At 37.3% G+C, this 23,638-nt stretch overlaps 2 protein-coding genes across 4 annotated transcripts; one reads left to right on the top strand and one right to left on the bottom strand.

Moving 5' to 3' along the window:
* Positions 1–2,049: 2,049 nt before the first annotated feature.
* Positions 2,050–16,810, bottom strand: LOC117291485 (lupus La protein homolog). Of its 3 annotated transcripts, none has more exons than XM_033773218.1 (14): positions 16,725–16,810; positions 15,257–15,393; positions 14,765–14,834; positions 14,091–14,197; positions 13,821–13,922; positions 11,511–11,618; positions 10,700–10,800; positions 10,168–10,239; positions 8,983–9,025; positions 8,045–8,185; positions 6,892–7,081; positions 5,956–6,123; positions 4,287–4,435; positions 2,050–3,702 (listed from the first exon to the last, which is right to left on the bottom strand). In XM_033773218.1, exons 2-13 carry the CDS (start codon positions 15,317–15,319, stop codon positions 4,323–4,325), a joined length of 1,278 nt encoding a protein of 425 aa, XP_033629109.1. In that variant the 5' UTR covers positions 15,320–15,393; positions 16,725–16,810; the 3' UTR covers positions 2,050–3,702; positions 4,287–4,322. The 3 variants fall into 3 exon arrangements, with proteins under 3 accessions (XP_033629109.1, XP_033629108.1, XP_033629110.1); XM_033773217.1 differs by lacking the exon at positions 16,725–16,810 and adding an exon at positions 16,052–16,249; XM_033773219.1 differs by lacking the exons at positions 2,050–3,702; positions 16,725–16,810 and adding an exon at positions 16,052–16,249 and having other exon boundaries at positions 4,286–4,435.
* An 18-nt stretch (positions 16,811–16,828) lies between these two features.
* LOC117291486 (prohibitin-like) lies at positions 16,829–23,292 on the top strand. Its single transcript, XM_033773220.1, has 6 exons — positions 16,829–16,953; positions 18,384–18,545; positions 20,236–20,378; positions 21,375–21,491; positions 22,665–22,760; positions 22,954–23,292. The coding sequence occupies exons 1-6, from the start codon at positions 16,854–16,856 to the stop codon at positions 23,167–23,169; spliced, it is 834 nt and encodes a 277-aa protein (XP_033629111.1). The 5' UTR covers positions 16,829–16,853; the 3' UTR covers positions 23,170–23,292.
* Positions 23,293–23,638: the final 346 nt, after the last annotated feature.

The following is a 23,638-nucleotide window of genomic DNA, read 5'->3' as shown; positions in this document are numbered from 1 at the left end:
AGACCTCAGATTTAGAATTTGAGGTCTCGAAATCAAGCATCTGAAAACACACAACTCCGTGTGACAAGGGTGTTTTTTCTTTCATTATTATTACACAACTTCGACGACCAGAGCTCAAATTTTCACAGGCTTGTTATTTTATGCATGTTGAGATACACCAAGTGAGAAGACGGGTCTTTGACAATTACCAATAGTGTCCAGTGTCTTTAAGGCATTAAATACAAATAGAAAGAAACTGACATGTTTGCCTTGCTTTGTACTTTGTAAAATAAGGAATATTAATACAGCACTGGTAACCTGTTTAAGATGACATAGCGACACATACATTGGCTATCACTAGTGCTCTGTAAAAAATAGTGTAAAAGAATAGGGGAAAAAAAAAGATGTTTATGAAGTCTTTGTAGAGTTGGACTGGAAAGATGAAGAAAGTTATGTTTTTGATGTTCACTACACACTGTCATGTACAGTGTGTATATGTGTTAACTAAAACTCTACTTTTAAATGCTCGTTCTCAACTTGCAATTGTAAATGCACGTACTGTGTTGAATTGATTTCATTTGAACTCATGTTAAAATTACTCAATGGAAATGAAGAGCTTGTATGCACAGTGAGGGCGCCCTACTGCGGGATGACGTGTGTGTAAGGTCTATATTGCTTGTACAGTTAGTGTCCAGACAGAATGCCTTCCCTCTTGCACCATGATATCGTATGTAATATTAATTAAAAACAGCACTTCGTGTAATATATCATCATTGTATTTATAAGTGCAAATGCCTTAAGTATATATTACAATGTTCATGTAGCAAGATAAAATGCTGTTGATCCGATTTGTTTGCATGTGCAAGAATTTCAGTAGGCCTGGAATTTTCATCTTAAAGCCATTGAACACTTTCGGAACAGAAAACAAATTACACAGATTTACAAATAACTTACAGGGTTTACAGAAGGTAATGGTGAAAGACTTCTCTTGAAATATTATTCCATGAAATGCTTTGCTTTTTGAGAAAACATTAAAACAATATCAATTCTCGATATGGAGAATTACGGATTTATTTTAAACACATGTCATGACACGGCGGAACAAGGGTGGGTTTTTCCCGTTATTTTCTCCCGACTCCGATGACCAATTGAGCCTAAATTTTCACAGGTTTGTTATACACGAAGTGTGGGCCTTGGACAATACTGTTTACCGAAAGTGTCCAATGGCTTTAAGAGGGCACAGCCATTTTCATTTTGCAAAGAGCGCTTCCATTGGAAAATATAAAATGTCATCTGGGTAATTCCAGGGTTGTTCCTAAACTTGTTCGAGTACAAAGGTTGACCTGCGCGTGCATAATATTGTAGGGTTTAAAAGACCTTTCATGCTAATTATTCAATTTTTTCCCCTGATTTTTCCAAAGGCAATTTTATCAGTCTAAATTAGTGTACATCCATGTCCATAATTAGGCAAGGTTTGCGACAGCACCATGTGTAAATCTACTTTGAGTAGTGTTCATTCTAAAAAAATGTTGAGTTGTCAATTGACGGTTCTTCTCCGAGCCAACACTACTTAAGAGATTTACACATGTTGCTACTTCAAAACCTCACCTAGGTGTATTCCTACCATGCAAAGATTCAAATCCTACTTAGTCCATGTCCAATAGTGACACATTGTCACAGTCATGATATGTGGTGCTTGGAAAAATAGTTTCAGAACTGTTTTGAGTACAAGGGTTGACCTACATGGGGTGACAGGTCTTTTTCTTCACCTGCGCCAGGCATTTGGAACTCTCTACCACTTATATCTTTTATCTTAGATCTTGTCTTTGTACCACAAAATTCAAATCTTTCCGCAAAACTTATCTTATGTCACAGGTTTTCAAGGATTAATTTTGTTGTGTCTTTGTTTTTGGGTTTTACTGCGCCTTGAACACCCAGCAGGGTGGATACGTGCGCATTACAAGTCTTATTATTATTAGGTGCATATTGATAACTTACAAAGATACACCAACGATTACTGGATCTAAATATTCACCGAGACCACACTGATACCACACAAAGAGGGCGAGCTATGACAATGTAGAGACAGTTGCTCTCTTCTTTAATCAAATAACCCAAGAAGTCAAAGTGTATGTTTTATTTAAAAAAAGAAGAAGACCAATATACACTTGGAATGAAAGAAGAAATAAAAAGGGGGAGTATGCTAACTGCACATAATTATTTACATTTAAGACAAATTAAAATTATGATTTTTTTTCTGGTTGGAATATCAGAACTAATCTAAACGAATTCCCACACCAGGAGAAAAAGCTCCTTTTTTCTTGAATAAATAAGTATCAGTGACATTCAGATGAGGTTAACTTTTCTTTAGCTTTCTTTGAATTGTTTTTCTTCTTCTTCCAACGTGTAATGAAGTATAAGCAACAAGGCCCTAAACCTTGGTGCAAATCTAGGTACTAGAGTGAATGATCAGTTTCCAAACTGAAACATAAGTACTTGTACACTCACTAGTACAAAATAACTGAAGTTTATTTAAAACACTTTGGGGGCATTGGTATACATTTGTCTGTAACCGTTACTGTTTTAATAAAAATCATGTGCAAAGAAATTGTCTTTTTTGAATGATTTTCTTCTTAATCTATTTAACTTTCAGAAGACAAGGTGCAGTCCAGAAGGAGTTTGGCAAATAAAATTATCGGCAAATGGTCCAACTTAAACTGGTCAAACCGTTTCAAACATTAGGTTTGAAGTTTTCAGGGGGGGGGGGGGGATTGTATGGACCTCTTTGGATATTTTTTCTTCTTTTTTTGCAGCCAAGAAACCCCCAGATCCAGCCAGATAAATTAACAGTGCTTTGTTACCTGAAATACCTTTCCTAGCTCAGTTTGGATATTACCAGTCCACTTTTTTTCAATAATAAAAACCAAATAGTTTTTTTTTTTTAAATGGTTTTTAACCGAAGGTAAATGAAAAAAGCCTTTGATAAAGACTCTGCTAGGTCAAAAGGTCTGGCCACTAACTATTATTGTGTAAATAAAACAATTCTGGCATAACTTGCTTTTTGCCATAAGACATGATAAAACTGAGTAACTTGATCTGGTTAAAATTAAATCTCATGTTAAAATTGAGTTAACTATCCTAGATAAACTTGCCTTATATCATAATACAAAATATGTTAACCCAAATTAACTAACCAGTTTTAACTTGTCTTTTATCACTAAAGAGTATGACATTGAGTAAACTAAACTGTTTAAAAACACCTCTCTTAATAATACCATAATCATGATATTTATCTGAGTTAACTAAACAGGTTTAAAAAGTTTCTGAAACGTCACATCACAATCAAAGTTAAATCAACTAAAGCAGTTTATCTCAACCTTATGTGGTTCCTTCTTGAAGTCTCTCACCTTCACCAGTTTCATTAAAGCCAACATAAATTGACAAAAATAAAGCAAGCAACTAGAAATTAAAACACTGACGACGAACCGTCAGTGTTAGCGCTTTGGGCCCCCAATTCCCACCTTAGTGTAGTAGAAACTATTTTGAGAAAAAAATTCCCTTAAAGTGATTTGGTTTGGATAAATTTCCCCCAAAAATATTTGAATCCGAGAAGCAGTTCATCATATTTCTGAGGGTTAGTGTCCATTGGTGCCACTGCTTCTGCAAGAGATGAGGTTGGTACCCGCTGTCTGTTCGCTTATCAGGCACGGGTTTGTTTTTATCCTGAAAATATGAAAAAAAAAAAAAAAAAAATTGTTGGCCTGATGTTTTTAACTCTAGCAAAGCCTTTCTCAAGTCATCATGAGAAATTTAAAAACAAAATCAACAATTATTTGCAAAGCAGGGTAGTCAAGATTTTATGTTTGCTTCCAATGAGCTGTGTACAAATTGCACCTCCCAAGTAAGATAAATCTGTTGATAAAAAAACCATGCTCAGATATTTGAGTGTAGGTTGTCATCACTGTGCAGTCAGTGGATTGACAGATAAAAATCATCACTGCATGGGGAGTAAGTAACTAGTTTTTCCTTGACATAATAGTGAGCTCAACAAAATTATTCAGGGGGGTGGGTGGGGGCAGTTAGGCGCCATTCTACATTTAACTAACGTGTAGACAAGGATCACACCTAACTATGCGATACCACCTGAGAAGCAGCAGCCAGGGACCTTTATGCATCTTTTAATTTCAGATACCAAATAATAACAACCCACAAGGGAAACTGACTGGGTAAATTTCAATTGATTTTAACATTTCTTAAGGTCAAAATCATGATTATAAGAAGATGATATGGCAGCCAGATTAACCAACCTGTCTCCGCAGTCTTGAAGTGTTGGGTAAGATGTTTCAGCTAGTTTGTGGGGCAGGTGCTTCAGCTTCTGTTGTTTTGATTTGTTTGGCTGGTGTTTCTTCTGTCTTTTGTTCATCATCCTCCAGAGATCGCTTTCGTCCTGTAGTCTCTATAAAATAATCAGACGAGCGTAAAATAGTGTTTAGTTCATTCCATTCATGTAATTAGGGAGATATTTTACTGGAAGTACCAAATAATTAAAATAATAATCACAAAGCTCAACTAAATAAACTCTGCTAAAAGGGTCCTGATCCACTTTACAGAGGTTACAAATTGAAGCAAGTTAAAAAAAATACTAAACAGTTAAAGATAAACAGGTTAAGAATGCTTAAGAAAATTACAAATGTCCAATAACAATGATTAAACATTAAACATTTAAGTAAAGAAAAACAAAGTTAAGATAAACAGGTTAAGAATGCTTAAGAAAATAACAAAATGTCCAATAACAATGATTAAACATTTAAGTAAAGAAAAACAAAATTAAGATAAACAGATTAAGAATGCTTAAGAAAATTACAAACGACCAATAACAATGATATAAAAAAGCATGACAAGGCAGAATGAGAAAATTTAAAAAGTAAATTAAAGAAAATCCATTACAAAAATTGGATTACAAATGAAGACATTTGCCTCCTAATATACAATACAAAAAAACAGCAATGATTAAAAAATAAGGATTTTCAGTTAGGACTTTAAAATGTTCACGGATAATGCAAGCCTGATATGTTGAGGCAGTTCGTTCCATTCTGTGTGTGTGGCTCACAAGAACGAATGCACAATGCAGCCCTTGGAATATTCGCCACAATTAGCCTGTTAACTTTGGGGAAAATACATCCACAAATCAGATTTTTTTAGAAATAGAATTTGATTATTTTATTGTCCGCATTATAAATACACAGAAATTAAGTTTCCGTCGGCATAAGAATAACACGAACATTAACTAAAAACAATTAGTTAGGTGTATACAGCAATGACTCCAAAGTTAGATAAATCAGACGATAAAAGCCATGCTCAGCTGATCATCAGCTCCGCTGAAGTGAACAATACAGCCTTTGTCATATTCACCAAAATCAGCCTGTTATCATCGAGGACAAAAAGAAAAAAGATCCTAGCTAGATGTATACAGCAATGACTCCAAAGTAAGATAAGTCATTAATATGACGATAAAAAGCCATGCTCAGATATTTGAGTGTAGGTTGTCATCACTGTGCAGTCAGTGGATTGACAGATAAAAATCATCACTGCATGGAGAGTTAAAATAATAATATCTAGTTTTTATCTGTTATAGTGCTTGCCATGGCCTTGGTGCCCCTATAAAAGTTTCCCATTTAGTTCAAGATTTTCCAATTGAAGTGCCCTTTACAAAATGAATATGGCCTTGCCGATTTAAAGATAAAACTCGAGGCCTGAAACACTACCACTTTTTGAAATGTAATTTTAACTTTTTAGTTTGATTGAATATACATTTAAATAGCAATAAAACATAACCAATGGTTTTCCCCTATTGTACCACAAGCTTTGCAAATCACTCCATGACGACTACACCTCAACATGGCCCTGGAAGCCAATAGCCAAAGCCAACCATCTTACATAAGACAAAGCCTTCAAGCTAAGAGTTTGCTTTCATACCTTCTTTAGTAACAGCCATGTCTTCAGCCACTCCTTCATCCTCACCATCACTGTCTTCCTTAAACACCTTCTTGGTTCCTTGGTACTGAACCCTATCTCTGCTTCCGCCCCCGTACCCACCTCTACCTCCTCGCTGGTTCCTTCCTCTGCCGGATTTACCCTTGCGACCTGTAACAACAAAATCCAATCGGAATTATTGGTTTGATTAAAGCTTAAGAGCTTATTTCCATTGTGGTCTTCTGTATAAAAGTACATTCAAAAATTCACTCACGAAGACATAACACGAAATAGACATGGTAAAAAAAACAAGCATAAATTTTGTAATAAAAAGACATTTAATATTTAAATACTTAATAAAAAAGACACTTACAGAAAAAAACAAAAACTGAAGCATAAATAGCAGAAAACATTCAAATGCACATTCAAACCCAAAATGCCAAGATAAAAGGGGAAAATGACCCAGAATTACCCAAAAAGACAAACTTGGCATAGTACTCTCCCTAACCAGATCAGGAAAACATTGTACTCGCAAAAAAATGATAAAATCAAGAAGAGCAAAAATACACGCTCTTGTTTGGTTACTATTCAAAAAATTGTGCAACCTTAAAGCCATGCTCAGATATTTGAGTGTAGGTTGTCATCACTGTGCAGTCAGTGGATTGACAGATAAAAATCATCACTGCATGGGGAGTAGTAGTGATAATAACAACTAATTATAATATTATTGCCAGTTGCATAGTAAATCTATCATTCTAAATGACATAGGGTGATATTGACTGGTAAAACAATAGGAGGGTCAACTAAGCACTATTGCAGGGTTGGTTGCATAGCTTATCTATCAATCAAAACCAGTGGATATATTGACTGGTCAAACAGTGGGAGAGATAAATGCTGGTAAACGAAACGCATGTCTTTTATGATGGGGCTGCATTGTACCTTGCTGTTTCTTGATTCGAACCATGGACATGTTTTCATGGATCGTATTCCAATGCTCAGCTTCTTCATCACCCTCCAGTACACAGGTCTCCAGATCACATCCCCTCACGGTTATTTTATTCTCATTCGCTGCCAACGCCTTCTCCAGCACACCGGCCGCAGGGGTTTCTTTGTCAAAGCGAATGTGACCCTGTGAAACAGACCAATCAGCAACTGTCATTCAAAGCACTGACCAATCACAACAAATGAGATGGCTTTAATGTAGTATACAAAGAGCTGCCAACATTTGTATCCTCAATTCAACAAACATTCATTTCATGATGGCAGATTACAAAGACATTTACAGGTTATATACAAGTATATTACAACAGTAGGTGTGAACTGTGAATAATGAATGTCACGTAATATTCAACGCAACAACATCAATTTTCAGAAATATCAAGAATCCTTATATCCTGCAATCAGGGAGATTTGTTCAACAATTGGGGTTATATTTAGAATGACATTCAATTCAATAAGAAAAGAGTTTCCATGATCAGGAAGATTTTCAAATTGGTTCATCCGAACACGGATAGATTGGTTCATTTTCAGGGAACTTTCTGCAGAATCAGGGAGAGTTGGCAGCTGTGCATATATCATAAAGATGTCCCTATGCACTGGAGAAAAGAAATCTAGAGTTGAATAAATGCATAATCACAAACAAGATCCGAGTTAGATGTATACAGCAATGACTCCCAAGTAAGATAAATCTGTTGATAAAAAGCCATGCTCAGATATTTGAGTGTAGGTTGTCATCACTGTGCAGTCAGTGGATTGACAGATGAAAATCATCACTGCATGGGGAGTTAAATTAATAAATATGAACTAGTTTTGACGGCGACTGCTTTATACCCCTATGTTCCGACAGACTTGTCACGTCATGAGATTACTGGCTAGAAGCTGAGATTACTGGCTAGAAGCTAAAATCACTGGCCTCGCTCTTGGGGTGTTATGTGATATATTCCAGCCCTGACCAAGAAAAAAGAAAACTTTGCAATAGACAGGTTTTCTCAGGCCATTACAAAACTCATGTTTGAGAAACATTTTGGCTAACACTAAAACCTTGGCCGTTTCCCTCGTCCACTCCACAAGAACTTCCGCTTGATCTACTGACCTTTGTTTGACCTCTGGTAAAGTCGATCCAGCTGACCGTTCCGTAGTCTGCAAAGAACTCTTTCAAATCTTCTCTTGACGTCTGATCATCAGCTCCGCTGAAGTGAACAATACAGCCTTTGTCATATTCCCCAAAATCAGCCTGTTATCGTCGAGGACAAAAAGAAAAAAGATCCTAGTTACGCAGATGTATACAGCAATGACTCCAAAGTAAGATAAATCATTAATATGACGATAAAAAGCCATGCTCAGATATTTGAGTGTAGGTTGTCATCACTGTGCAGTCAGTGGATTGACAGATAAAAATCATCACTGCATGGAGAGTAAAACAGTTTTTTCATCAACACCAAAGTTTCTGTGTTCAGTAAATCTTAAAATTCACATTATTTTTAAATAACATGATTGACATTTTGGGAACGAACAAAGACAAATTTAAGAGAGCAGTTTTTGAACCTGCGACCTCTGCATTATTGTACCAGCTTTCAACTAAGCTACATGTATCTAGTTAATCAGTTTTCCCTTGTGGCTTATTATTTGACTTTGATTTTTCGCAAACAATTGAACTGTTAATTTGATGTGACCATACCAGAGTCTTGATTAAAGGTTAAATAGCAAGACAACACACATGAACAGGACACAGTTTCGTGGCTCTGCTTACTGCCGAATTCTGCGCTTACGATCACGATTCCCCACTTACATGCAAGCGCTGAATTTCTGCGCTAGCCTTGTAAGCATAGAATGCCTAGTAACGTGGAGTCTGCTTGTGCAGAAGCCAAAATTCGCCGCTCACCCATGGAATACGCTTGCCGTAAGCACAGAATTCCCTGCTTCCGTAAGCACCGATTCTGTGCTTATGGTTAGCAGAGCCATAAAATTGGGCCAAGGTATACTAATGTAACAGAAGCACTTGAGTGAGTTTTAATTGGTTTCATAACTTACCTTTGTGGCTTCAATGGCCTCTTTCTCTTTTCTGTCTTTTTCTCTGCACAAAAAAAAAAATAGGGAAACATTACATCACACAACAAAAAAACCTTTCCCCCCACCATCGTCTTTTCAGCTTCCTCCCAACATCTAATTGTTCTCCTGCTGCCTGTACATCATGTTAAATCTTTCCTATATGTCCCATGTTTTAAAAGAACTACCACAAGTAGCTACAAATTCAATAGTATTAGTTTGCATTTCGTCTCTTTGGACGAACTTGGAATGAGGAACGGTTTCTGCTCAGATAGTGTGGTTTGTCATCACTGTGCAGTCAGTGGATTGACAGATAATGTTCATCATTGCATTCAACCATCAAAACAAACAGATACTAAATCAGTCTGATACTTTATTTGAACAAAGTATAAACGGCTCTCTTCATTAATGGAACACGTTGCACGGATCGGTCAGGTTGGTCTTTGAAAAGCGTTTGTAACCGTTTTTTTATAAAATGCATATGGGTAGAAAGATGTTGTAATAGTAGAATACAATGATCCACACAAACATGCCTCAAAATTGCACGGTTTTCCTTTTACCTCGTCGACTAACACGGTCGGCCATTTATGGGAGTCAAATTGTTTACTCCCATAAATGGCCGACTGTGTTAGTTCGCACAGTAAAAGGAAAACCACGCAATTTTGAGGCAAACTTGTGTTGATCATTGTATTCTACTTTTAAAACATCTTTCCAACCATATGCATTTTATAAAAAAGGGTTACAGACGCTTTTTATAGACCAACTCGTCCGATCCAAGGCAACGTGTTCCTTTAAGTACAAAACAAACAGATACTAAAATAGTCTGATACTTTACTTTGTCAGTATTTTGAACAAAGTATAAACTGCTCTTTTCATTAGGTGCAAAACAAACAGATTCTCAAATGATCAGACACCATACTTCGCTCATTTTTAACAAAGTACATGTATACAAAAAAATATTTTTAAAATGTATCAGATTTGTACTTTCTGGATGCATTTTTGTTGAGTGTGCAAATTCGTATATAGGAGTACATTGTATTGATTTTAAATTGTAAACTATGTAGCAATTTAGGCCCTGGTCTACAAATGCATTGATTTAATAAACCAGAAGTAAAACAAAAATTTCCTTTTCTTATTATTATGAAGAAAAAAAAACCTGTGCAAACTTACTCCAGTTTCTTTTGTTTGTCCTCTTCCCTCTTTTGCTTTCTTTCTTCTACCTTCTTCAAGAAGTATTCCTCTCTGTAGATCAAAAAGGCAATAATGGTGAGCATCGTGGTAAGCCTGATCCCATGTAAAGCATAATGGGTTTACTGGTGCAACCCTTAGTCTAACACCATTCAGTAAACTCAACTTTGAAATATGTTAATCAATCAAAACACTAATTAACAAAGCCATGCTCAGATATTTGAGTGTAGGTTGTCATCACTGTGCAATCAGTGGATTGACAGATAAAATCTTCATCACTGCATGGAGAGAAAATGGGCCTTAAGAGTCAGCGATATTTTTTCCTGCAATTTAGAGTTGCCATCCTCAAAATTTCCTGATTTTTTTTTTTAAAGCTTCCCTTTTTTGAATCGATATAAAAAAAAAAACGCATTGAAAAGCACCAAGACAGTGGCAATTTCTGGAGGCAGATTTTTTTTTCTTAGAGTCAAGACAATGGGCCTCACACCCCGAAAGGGACCAGCATGTTACCTACTTGAACATTTTGACGACCTCATTTTCTCCGTATTTCAATCCGTCCTCCTTCATGAACTTCTTGGCCATTTCAACGTCTGCGTATGTTGCGAAGACCGATCCCTGAAATCAAATTGTAAAGCTGTGACAAATGGTAGCTTGTAAATTGTTACAATCAAGGGCTCTCCCTTAACATTAGCTTAGCACACATTGTCTAGTAAAAATGCTACAGTCTAGTGAACACCACTTCTCAACTTGCTCTATGATCTACTAAAAGCTGGGCAACCTACTTGTTTCAAATGATAATATATCTTATGATAACATATCTTCCCTTTTTAATGTGAATGACATTTCCTTTAAATGTGTTAATTTGATTTCATATTCACCCTTTTTTGGGGACGAGATCAACAAAAAAGGGGCAAAAGGTCTACATAGGGAATTCTAAAGGATGGGTTGCTCCACCTTTGTGGGAGGTTCTTAACGACAGAGAGAAAGGAAAAGAACACAAGATGTCTCCACAGGGATGCAAAATCAGAGAGGTTTTTTTAAGAGTGTGAAAATATAGCTTCATATGACGAGTAAGCTTGTTGTTATCATTAGCATTATTAATACATCATAACGATACATTTCTAAAAACAAAATATGGGCAACTGAACTTCCTGTAGGCAAATAAAATACACATTTCATTAGCCAAGTGGGCTACTTTACAAAAAGCTTACTGGCAAGGCCTGCATAGTCCAAAACAAAGAACTCAAAACAACTTTGCTGTGTAAGGGAATATGAAGAGAGATGTGTGTTTGTTTCTTGAGGTTGAGAGGGAGTGTTGTGCTCACCTTGAATTTCTTTTCGATATCCCTCCTCATATAGATGTGTTCTGTCTCGCCAAACCTGTCAAGAAAGTCTTGGATCTTCCCGAGTTCCTCATCCAGTGGGAATCCTTTCTGTAAAAGAAGATGGAAATCTCTTGATTTAAAGTCATTGTTTTCCTTCCTACGACATTAGAGAGTTTTTGTTTTCACATAACAGCACTGAGCTGACGATATAAGAATGATGGGATAATAGCATAAAGGCCGACTTACAAATCGCAATGAAAACTAGATATAGTGTTTGTAGAAACAAACACTCGGTGTTCGGCTATTGTTGGGTCAGTGCTTGAATCAATGAAAAAAGTGTTGTTGATAGCTCGTCAAATTGCAAAGAAATCAAAACCAAACAGTTTTCTCGATGTGAAATAATTTTATGGTAAAGCATCAAAAAGACTACATTTCAACCTAAAAGCCTTTAAATAATGCCTTTTCAAAGCCTTTTACAGGCACTTCCGGTTTAAAAAGGTCAAAAGGTCAAGAGAAGGTCACCAACATACCAATTCTTTTGAAGTACGTGAGGCCCTTTCATATGATGTATAGATTGTCAAAATAGCTTTTGTGGTCGAGGAAATGTGAACTGATGAATAATGGCGACTGGAGAAGAGACTAACTAACCGGAAGAAATGTTTGTTGAAAACGCCTTGAAAACAGACTACGTACGTAAAGCCCTTTCATATGATGTAGATTTTCAAAATAGCTTTTGTGGTTGAGGGCATAGGAACTTATGCATAATGACGACTGGAGAAAAGACTAACTAACCGGAAGGGAAATGTTTGTTGAAAACGCCTTGAAAACAGACTACGTACTTAATGCCCTTTCATATGATGTATAGATTGTCTAAATAGCTTTTGTGGTTGGAGCCTTATGCATAATGACGACTGAAGAAGAGACTAACTAACCGGAAAAGAAATGTTGGTTGGAAACGCCTTGAAAATAGACTAAAAACAAAGCTATTTATAGGAGAAGAAAAAATTAAATAAAAAAATAAATAATACAAAATTTGGTCGCCAATTGGTCTCCCATCCAAGTACTGACCAAGCCCGATTTTGCATAACTTCAGTGATCGGACGGGAACCGGTGTTATCAACGCAGTACGGTCGTAGATAATGTACAATAAATTCGATTTGAACCAGAAGAAAAGGTCACAAGGTTAAACGCCTTGAACGAAGACTATTCTACATGAAGCTTTTTCGCGCTCTATGGATGATCACTGGAGCGTGACTCTCCCGCACAGCTAATACACTACACGTTGTGTGTATGCCCAAGTGTAATGTTTATGCACATACCAACGGGGGATTTACGTTGTTCTTTAGACGTGAATTTTGAAATTTTCAACCTCTCTTTTGAGCCGGAAGACAAAATCAAAATGGGGTCATGTCTGTGAGGCGTTTACAGAGTTTTAAATGCCCTTTACGATGATGTATTGATTGTAAAAATCCCTCAAGTAAATCAAAAGTTATGATTTTTTGAAATAATAAACTTTGAATTAGTGTATATCGTCAACTGATGATGTCATCGTGACGTAACAACTTTTGTATCATCTACTGGTTATTGTCTACCTGTGTGCAAAGTTTCAACTTAATGCAAGCTTTGCATCTATGCTTTTTCTTGCGGACAATCGACAGCTAGAAGAATAAGAAAAACCAAAAACCTAAGTGTAATGTTTATGCACATACCAACGGGGGATTTACGTTGTTTTTCAGACGTGAATTTCGAAATTTTCAACCTCTCTTTTGAGCCGGAAGACAAAATCAAAATGTGGTCATGTCTGTGAGGCGTTTACAGAGTTTTTAATGCCCTTTCCGATGATGTATAGATTGTAAAAATCCCTCATGTAGATCAAAAGTTATGATTTTTTGAAATAATCAACTTTGAATTAGTGTATCTCGTCAACTGATGACGTCATCGTGACGTAACAACTTTTGTATCATCTACTGGTTATTGTCTACCTGTGTGCAAAGTTTCAACTTAATGCAAGCTTTGCATCTATGCTTTTTCTTGCGGACAATCGACAGCGAGAAGAATAAGAAAACCCCCCCCCAAAAAAACGAACAAAAACAATGAGTTGTTCGGGCTGTTGCCCGAACACCTAATAAAATAAAAAGGTAAACTAATGGTGGTTTAACTAAACCATGCTCAGGTTTTATTCAGTAGTTGTCATCACTGTGCAGTCAGTGGATTGACAGATAAATCATCATCACTGCATGGTGGAATGAATCGGAAAAGTTTCAAACCAGTAGGGAGGCCTATGTTGGTTTCCACTCATGAATAACTTACACAATAAATGCTCCTTTCCTTCAAGGCTTTGCGGTACTCTGTTGTGTCTTGGGGTAGTGGCTTACTCTGATAACGACGAATCTTATCCCGGTCTTCATTCACCTGAAAGGATTCAAGAATTGGTGCAAGTTAACAAAACAGTTAGGGCCTAAAGGTTACCTCAGGCTGTTCAAATAAACATTGAGTTTATATTTGCACACAACGGAGGAGATGTATGTATTGCATAAAACGATACAGTTATTTTTTTCTCGATACACACAAACTTCTTACCTCGATGAGATTATTTGTTGACTTTTCAAGAGCTGTTGTGATGATGTTGTAGTCTTCAGTCATAGCCTTCAGTCTGTTAAACTTGATCATTATCTCCAGTGGTACCCCTGGTTAATTGGCTCAGGAAATCTAGCTTTTAAAATAATGAAATAATGGCATGTCGTGGATGGGAGGTTCTAGTTCACCAGACCCAAGCTTTGGTATTGTCAGCAGCAGAGTGCGAGTTCAAAAGCGGGCCATGTAACTTGTGCCTTTAAATTGAGCAAGGCACTTAACCATAACTGCTTTGTAAAAAGTTGGGAAGGTAGTGCTTTCTGCTCTTCCAGCCAGGCTCCTACATCCTTATCGACTGTGAATGAGGTAACCCCGTTTACGCCCAAGGAGTAGGTGACAGCGTGCCCCTGGTGACTGTTGATTTGGGTCAACAGCCCAAACCAGTTACATGTAGCCCTCACCTTGGAGTGGCTGTACGGCCTTGTGAGTTAGGCAATCTCTCATAATAATACAAGAAAAAGAACCAAAATTAAAAAAAAAAATTGAGGGTAAAAATTGTTAACGTCTGACTCTAAAATGAGAGTGATTTAATCTAGAAAGTGTAACACAGCATCCCCCCCCTAAAAACAAAACAATAACACAAACAAGATTTATAAAAAAAAAAATTTTTTAAAGGATACATCCCTCGTCCTCCTTGACTTGTTCTTGAAGGAATCTGTCTCTCTTTAGGTTGGCATCTCCAAAGTAATACTGTAGAGAGAAAAACAAATGATAGAGGGCCACCATAAAAATAACAATATAATTAAGAGATGAATAGTAATTACAGAGTGCTAGAGTGCTATTTCACTCTGGGTGTCACACTGCTTTGAACACAACACAATAAACAATTAAAAAAAAATAGTGTGGCGTGTTATTTTCACAATGAAAAGGAAAACCAGAAAATGTTGAGGTAGATTTGTGTGGACCGTTATATTAAATTTTTTAAACATCTTTCTAACCATAATGCATTTTATAATAAAATGCTTTCAATGACCAACTGGCCCGATCCAAGGACACCTGTCCCTTTTTAAGAGAAGCAAATAAGAGGCACAACATTTCTATACAATCTTGGGAATGGATTTGATGAGGAAGACAGTTTCAAAGGAGTGATCACCAGCAGCAAAATACTGTACCTCGATCTGTCTAATAATCTGCTTCTCGAGGGCAGTTGGTGCCTCTGATCCATTCTCCGTCATCGCTGACTTGTTGTTCTGCCTAGTTTAGGTTGTTCTTTGTATAGAGTTCACCAGACCAAAGTCAGCCTTTGTTTCTTAAATTTAGAAAACATAATGATGATGAATAACATTATCAACAGTTCATAAACAAAATGGATGAGGTCAATTAAGAAGTAAAGCGCTACTCCCTTCATTAATTCTAAATAAACAAAAGCACTCTCTCTGTTAACAAATTCATAAAATCATTAAGATCATCAACAAAATCATCAATCAATAATAATGATAATAATAATTACACAGAATTAGATGGAAAAGAGGGAATTCTCAAGTGTTTGGGAAAGCAAGTGTGAACAGGTGTGTATTCGAGTTGCTGCTGAAAGATGGAGATGCTAGTTTTTATTGTTAATTAATGCATTAATGTTATGTATTTCCCTGATGAGGTTTTCAGGGAGTGAATTCCAGAGCCCGGTGCTGTAATAATGGAAAAACCCTGGCCTTTGAAAGTTAATTCACAAACAACATGAGCATAATGAGCAGATGAGTGCACCAAAAGTTTAAGTTAAGCAGTATACCCAACGCATTTTAGACCCCCCCCCCCCAACGCATTTAAGATTTTATTTGTGAGCCCCACATGGCCGGGTAAACGCAATGCAACTTGGTTTACATTAACCCGTCAACACGTGTTTCCTTTTAAATAGTAAATTTGCACTTGCAATTCAATCCATATTCAAAGTTTCACACAGCGAAAATTACCTTAACTTTTTGTGCAGAATGTGCCTGTCCTCGATTTCTGTTAAACAATTTGCAGTCTTCTTGGTCTAGTTTCGGCTAAAAAATGTCTGAGTTTTGATGAACTTAAATCAATCACGTTGTGCGAACGATTTCAGTAATTTCCCCACGCTTGCATCAGGCAAGGTCAAAGTTCAACATTGCCTACCTAGAATCCAACGGCTGGGGGATGAATTGAGCAAAGTACCTAGACTACATTAGGAAAAATGCATAGTATTTTTACGCTGACTAAAAAGTATGACGATGCTAGTCCTTACGTTATAAACCGTGAAAACAATTTAGGCCGACAGGAAATTACTTGATTGACGATGAAATTTAAGTTATTTTATAATATTTGTGCTATAAAAACATAAACAAAAATGCAGTTCTGTATTTGTAAATTTTTTGAATTACATTTATTTCCTTATTTTTATGGTTTTTGTCAAAAAGACAGCAGCTAATTGATATTTTTCGAATTTCAAGTAATACGCATGCGCATTGAATGTCGTACCCTAGTGAATGTGAACTCGCTGTGATGTAAACTGGGGTTTCAATTTTCTTTTCAAAGTCATTACCGAATTTAGGTCATATTTTGCTTCCCACGAGATTATCTAAACACGTAGAAAGTATTCCAGATAAACATTTGCAAACCACCCACCAGAAAAATTGTTTTAATCACCAACCAGCAGCCAGCATACCCGGGGAAGACAAGAAGAGAGTGGTCGCACGACACACACCACCGAGTGCTGGATTGCCATTGATTGCATAAGTTTTGTGTTCAAAAACTATGGCACAGGCGGGACTAAATAAACTGTTTTCTCAGCTTGGAAGGGTTGGCATTGGACTTGCAGTTGCTGGTGGAGTTGTTAACACTGCTCTGTATAATGGTAACATTGTGCATATTTATTTACAATATTTATCATTATGTATCAATTTAAAAAAAAAAAAAAAAAATTACAAATGAATATTCAATATTGAAAATTAAATTTCAATTTAGTACAGACAGGGTAGTAAACTAGTATTACTACTAGTACTAGTACTAGTAGGCCTACCTTCATGACCTATACTTTACGTTCCGTAGTTGGGAATGTTTGTTGTATAATTTCAATTGTATTGTTGTAGTAATTGAAGTAATTACAAAAATTGGATAACTTTACGTATCCTCTCCTGCCACCACTTTTTCACTCAGCTGTACAAAAACAGATTTCTCATTGAATTGATGTATAAATCTTAAAAAGGGAAGACAGATTAATTTGTTGAATTCTGATTAAATAGTTAGTAGGCATAATTACAACAATCTAGTTTATTGCTCCATAATTAATAACATTGAGTTTTCCGTGCCAAAACAAGCTGCAGCTGCACTCTTCTTGATGCTCAAACTTGATACTGTACTTGTACTGTAGTGAAAATAGAACCAGGGGCGCAGTACTCCTCTTTGAAATCTTGACGTACTCCCAAGGTCCGGTCCTACTACTTGCCGTCAACTCACCGACTTGCCGTCAACTCGCCGTCAACTCATTTTCGTGCCGTCAACTCATTAAATTTACATGAACAATTTATAAATGGGGCACGGAAGTGTTAAGTCTGGGCTAAACTTCATATTTCTCATGGTTTTCGGTAAAAATTCATTCACAAAAACGACTTTGTGTTGATAAAAAAAAGTACCAATCATTGACATCTTGGGCCAAGACTAATCAATGTGAAAAAGCAAGATGGCGGCCGACGGTTTGCTGCTTCGAGATAGTTTTTCCACAAGAAAAAAACTCAATTTTTATTCCGAAATATGACCTAAAACTTACGCGAATTCTCTTTGAGCTGATACTTTCCAGTTCTATGCTTCTTTTGTGGATTTATGTATAATTGGAGGAGTTGACGGCGAGTTGACGGCGCAAGTGGGTTGACAGTGCAAGTGGGTTGACGGCGCAAGTGGGTTGACGGCGCAAGTGGGTTGACGGCGCAAGTGGGTTGACGGCGCAAGTGGGTTGACGGCGAGTTGACGGCAAGTAGTAGGACCCCCATAGTCTACAGCAAGAGATAGATTGACTAGGCCATTTGCTCTCATTGCTTTGTATTGTTATAAATCATTGTTGCAATTTTTTGTTTATTAATAGGATGGAAATCAGCAAACCGTCAGTAGGCCTAGAAGGATAAAAGTACAGTATCATCCTTAAACAACTCATTCCTTACTGCTGGCGTGGTGTTGCTGGAATAAATAACTTCTTATTTGTTACTGGCATCACCCAGCTCACTGCTCAGACTCCTGTTGTTGGACTGTAAACTGTTCTTGTAATGTGGATTTGGTTTGATTTACTTGCAGTTGAAGCCGGTCATCGGGCTGTCATCTTCGACAGGTTCGCTGGAGTCAAAGATTACGTCATGGGAGAAGGTACACACTTCCTGATCCCATGGGTTCAGAGACCAATCATCTACGATTGTCGCTCCCGACCGAGGAACATTCCTAGCATCACAGGCAGCAAAGGTAAACATACACTTTAGCTCAACTGGAGGAGACAGAGGCCATGTCCTCTGTCGCTCCACTGGCGACCCTTTCCATTGTAAGTTCCCTTTGCAAAATGAAAATGAGCTCATTGAGTTGGTTCGTGGCATGACTTTATTTTTGAAAGTTGTTTCTTATTTCACATCCAAGCAAAGTTCCATTTACAATGTACATATCAGGCCTGTGAAATCTCCGCTTTAAAGCAGATTTCCGCTCTTTTTAATTTTCCCAGTCCGCATTTTCGTGGGTTCCGCCTTTTTCCGTTCCTTGTTTTTCTTGTGAGCTCCGCTTTTTCCTGTTTTGTTTTATCTTCTTTTTTTACATCCGAAATAGATCGTCAAGCAGCACGTACCTGGAATCGGGAAGCACTTTAATTGCGATTTGATTTGATTTTGACATGATTCGGGGCTAGACCCAGTAAAATGCTCCGTCTTGGTCTTTCATTGGAGCCGTTGTTAATTTTTCGTTCTGCGCGATGTCTATTTTACATGTACTTCAATGTCATTATTCAATTGCACCAACAGAGGGCGCTTTACTAAAAAGCCAACACCTTGAGACAAGATTAGGCACACATGGTTTTCCCCCATGCGGCGTGTGTACGTACCGTACGTTGTGTGTACAGTGTATTTTTTTTCGACAAGTAATGCATAATGGCAGTCGACGACGAGGACTCATCGCGCTTGTGGATTTATTTCTAAAGGAATGCTACAAAAATATATTGAAAATGAGGATTCACAACACATTGTTACATGTAAGAATTGTGGCCTACTGTTTCTGTGAATGTGTTGTCTACGCTTCAGTTTTTAATTAAAGCCTTTTATTACGTTCGTAATTTTGGCCCAAAATCCGAACAACAATTTTCCGCTTTTTTTTCATGACCCGCTCACAGGCCTGACATATGAACAGGAGACAGTAAAAAGTGAACATTCAGTTTTAGATGTGGGAGGAAAACCTCGACAGGGGACAGCCCCTTAGGCCTGTATGGTTCGTTTTTTTTAAAGGGCAAGGGCACCAAAGCATTTTCTCCCTGGTCACTTGGTAAAGAGCACTCTTTGAGCATATTGTAAATTGCTACTAGAGCATTTCAAGGGCACCAAGGCAATGACCAGGGGGCATGGAGGCAATCGCCTTCATTGCCTCCACAAAGTATCAGGCCTGGCCCACAGAATGATGTAGAGACCTAAAACATAATCCACATACAAAGATCTGGTTCGAGGAGGATTTCAAACCAGGGTCCACAGAGGTAAAAGACAGGGAAGGGAATTAAAGACACTGTTGGTAATTGTCTAAGACAAGTCTTCTCACTTGGTGTATCTCAACATAAATGCATAAAATAACAAACCTGTTAAAATTTGAGCTCAATTGGTCATTGAAGATAATGAAAGAAAAAACACCCTGGACACACAAAGTTGGTTTGCTTTCAGATGCTTGATTTCGAGACCTCAAGCTCTAAACTTGAGGTCTGGAAATCAAATTCGTGGAAAATAACTTCCTTCTCGAAAACTACGTCACTTCAGAGGGAGCCGTTTCTCACACTGTTTTATACTATCAACCTCTCCCCATTACTCGTTACCAAGTAAGGTTTTTATGCTAATAATTATTTTGAGTAATTACCAAGAGTGTCCACTGCCTTTAACTAAGCCATGCTGATGTCCACCTTGCCTTCTTTCAGATTTGCAGAATGTGAACATCACCCTTCGAATCCTTTTCCGACCCGAGGCTGCGAATCTGCCCAAATTGTACGTCAATCTCGGCGAGGATTACGATGAGAGGGTCTTACCGTCTATCACAAATGAAGTCTTGAAAGCAGTTGTGGTAAGATTGAAATAAGCCTGCAAATTTTCTTGATTGAAAAAAGGTTTGAAGCCTCGACCAAACCAACAATGCGTAGTTTTTTTATGTTGTATGGGGTTTAAGGGATTGCATCATCTGGTTTCGTTGTACATTTGGTTTGCGGTATCACCAAGTTTAAGCTATATGTACACATGTACTGGGGTAATCGCTAGGAATAGTTAATTGCACATTGGTTTTAGGGTAACTACAAAACTAAATACTTTTGCATCTTGCATTGTTTTACTGTCCTAAAAGCATTGCTGCTGTCACTTTATAATTGGGTCTAATTATTCAAGAGCTCCCTATACATTTCACAGAATACGGAGTGCTCCGAGATATAAAGGCAGTGGACACTATTGGTAATTGTCAAAGACTAGCCTTCACGGTTGGTGTATCTCAACATATGCATAAAGTAACAAACCTGTAAAAAGTTGAGCTCAATTGGTCGTCGAAGTTGCGAGATAATAATGGAAAAAAAACCACCCTTGTTACTCGAAGTTGTGTGCTTTTAGATGCTTGATTTCGAGACCTCAAATACACCAAATGGACTTACCAGAAACCACAGACCACAGGCAGATTGACTAGATCGGACCATGCATTAAATCGTGGTTGTTCATGGTCAATTCAAGAGCTACACTACAGTTTCTGGTCACTCTGTCCGTCTAGTTGCTCACTCGAACTTGCTCATTGTGTTTTTAAAAACAATTCTACACCAGTAAATATGCGCATTATGATTAGTGTTTTGAACATCCCAATGTTATGTTCTGGCAGTCTAACGGAACAGTCCATGTGCACAAGTTGGAATACTTATCCGATCCAATCGGAACATTCACACCGTTTCGACTTTTGAGACGCTCCGTCACTATTAATCTACATTCTGTACCTTTTTTTCTGAAATTTCTTGACCAGAATGTAATATTGATAGCTGCAACTGAAATTATCGATATTTACCATTTTGTATTTCTGTGATTGTAACAGGCCCAGTTTGACGCCAGTGAGTTAATCACACAGAGAGAGGTAGTTTCCCAACAAGTCAACGATGAATTAACAGAAAGAGGAGCTCAGTTTGGTCTCATTCTGGATGACATTTCTATCGTAAGTTCTTTTTTTTTTTTTTTTTTTAACCCTAACGATGCTAAATGAAACAATATGCACCAAATGGTAATAATTGTAATATGTTGCATCTGGCAGTCAACTTAGATGTTGTTCTTTGACTGAATTTGTTCCATTTAGCAGTTAAGTGACTTTATGTTGGTGTTGCATTTTGTTGTATTTGGCAGTCAACTCACGTTCAGACCTGGATGGAATTTTTTTTGCATTTGACTGAGATCATGGTCCCACAAATTAGCCAAGTCATCACTTCACTGTGCATACTTAATCCCTGATTGCAGTTTGTTGCGTTTGGCATGGTTCTCATTTCAACTGTGTTGCATTCTGTTGTTTTTGGCAGGGTATGTAGTAAGCTTGGGCGATATCGATTTATTTTATTCACGATATATCGCCGACAATATATCGCCGACAATATATCGCGATATAATCGCGATTAATTAAATTTGACATCATCAGTCTTCAAACTCCAAGTGAAAGTTGTAGAAGAGACAGTCATAGCATAAGAGAGGTGTTCTAATGACCTATTCTTCTGGTTTTACTCCAAACCCATTGGGTGCAAGATGTCTAAGCTAGCAAATACATCGCGATGTTTAATCGATATCGCGATATATCGCGATATATCGATATTTCGATTAAAACCAAATCCATCCGATATCGAAATCGTTTCCAAATTAATATCGCGATATTCGATAATATCGTGATATCGCCCAAGCTTAGTATGTAGAGGATCTATAATGGGGGTTAGATTACACATAACATATCCAGTGGTTAGACTGCAGGACATGCAATCACAAGGTTTGGGTTCGAATCCTCTCAGGCTAACCGCTGATTTCACAATGACTAGAATATATATTATCTTCTAGTTAATGAATGAATTGTTCTTGATTTGTGCAATTCATGTTAAACAAGTGTTTGTATAAAAGAGATTGGCTGTTGCCAGCTTGGTGTTTATATCCCCTTGAGCTCTGTGTCGGGAAGATCATCTAAACAAACAACAAACAAACATACAATCATGAATTACTATTGTCTGACATATATTTAAAACATGTGCTCTTATATTAAAACAAGGAATAAACTTTTATAAATATTTGAAGTTGGGAATGAACTTTTGTAAATATTTGAAGTTGGGATTAAAAGATGTTATTCTGGATGTTTCAGACTCATCTAACGTTTGGCCGAGAGTTCACAGAAGCTGTAGAGATGAAGCAAGTTGCTCAACAGGATGCAGAGAGGGCTCGGTTCCTTGTAGAGAAGGTAAGACCAAGAACTTTTAAAGGCAGTGGACACTATTGGTAATTACTCAAAATAGTTATTAGCATAAAAACTTACTTGGCGACAAGGTTTTGAGCTTACATGCTTTATGAAATTCGGGCCCTGATTTTTTATAAACTGATAGTATCAAGTCCACCATGCAATGTTTCAAAACTTATTAATTTGTTTTGATCAGGCGGAGCAACAGAAGCAAGCTGCCATCATCACAGCCGAGGGAGATTCCCAGGCTGCTCATCTCTTGTCAGAGGCCTTCACGAAGGCCGGTGATGCCTTGATTGAGCTCCGTAAGCTTGAGGCCGCTGAGGACATCGCCTTCCAGATGTCCAGATCAAGAAACATCAACTACCTTCCCCCCGGTCAGCAGACATTGCTGAGTTTACCAACAATGTAGGTGGTTTATCCAAAGGGGAGAAGGTACAACAATAGTGACAAGAAATTAAAGCTTTTAAAAAAGATTCAGGTACTTTTTCAAAATGTCCACATATTTACATTAAACTCTCAGGGTTTGAAGAGAATGATAGTGGAAAGCTTCCCTAAGATTGTGTAGAAAAATGTAAAACAAGTCACAAAATCATTTTCGTCTCATGAGACCAAAATGATGTTAGCATGTAAAATCCCCTTAACCAGTTATGATATTATACCAAAACCATAGCATAAGTGGTTAATACATTTTTACATGCTAAAACTGAGACGAAAATTATTACTTATACTCATTTCTCAAAAACTACAGCACCTCAGTAAGTAAAACTTCAAGGGAAGCTTTCTACTATCATAATCTTCAAACTGTAAGTTTAATGTAAATCTGTGGACATTGTGTTCTTTGTTAAGAAAAAGTACATATACCCTTTAAAGTTAGAAGA

Source organism: Asterias rubens, chromosome 6 (genome assembly GCF_902459465.1).
Source record: "Asterias rubens chromosome 6, eAstRub1.3, whole genome shotgun sequence".
Classification (NCBI taxonomy): Eukaryota; Metazoa; Echinodermata; class Asteroidea; order Forcipulatida; family Asteriidae; genus Asterias; species Asterias rubens.
Note: the sequence above shows the minus strand (reverse complement) of the source record. Positions and strands in the feature narration are given on the sequence as shown.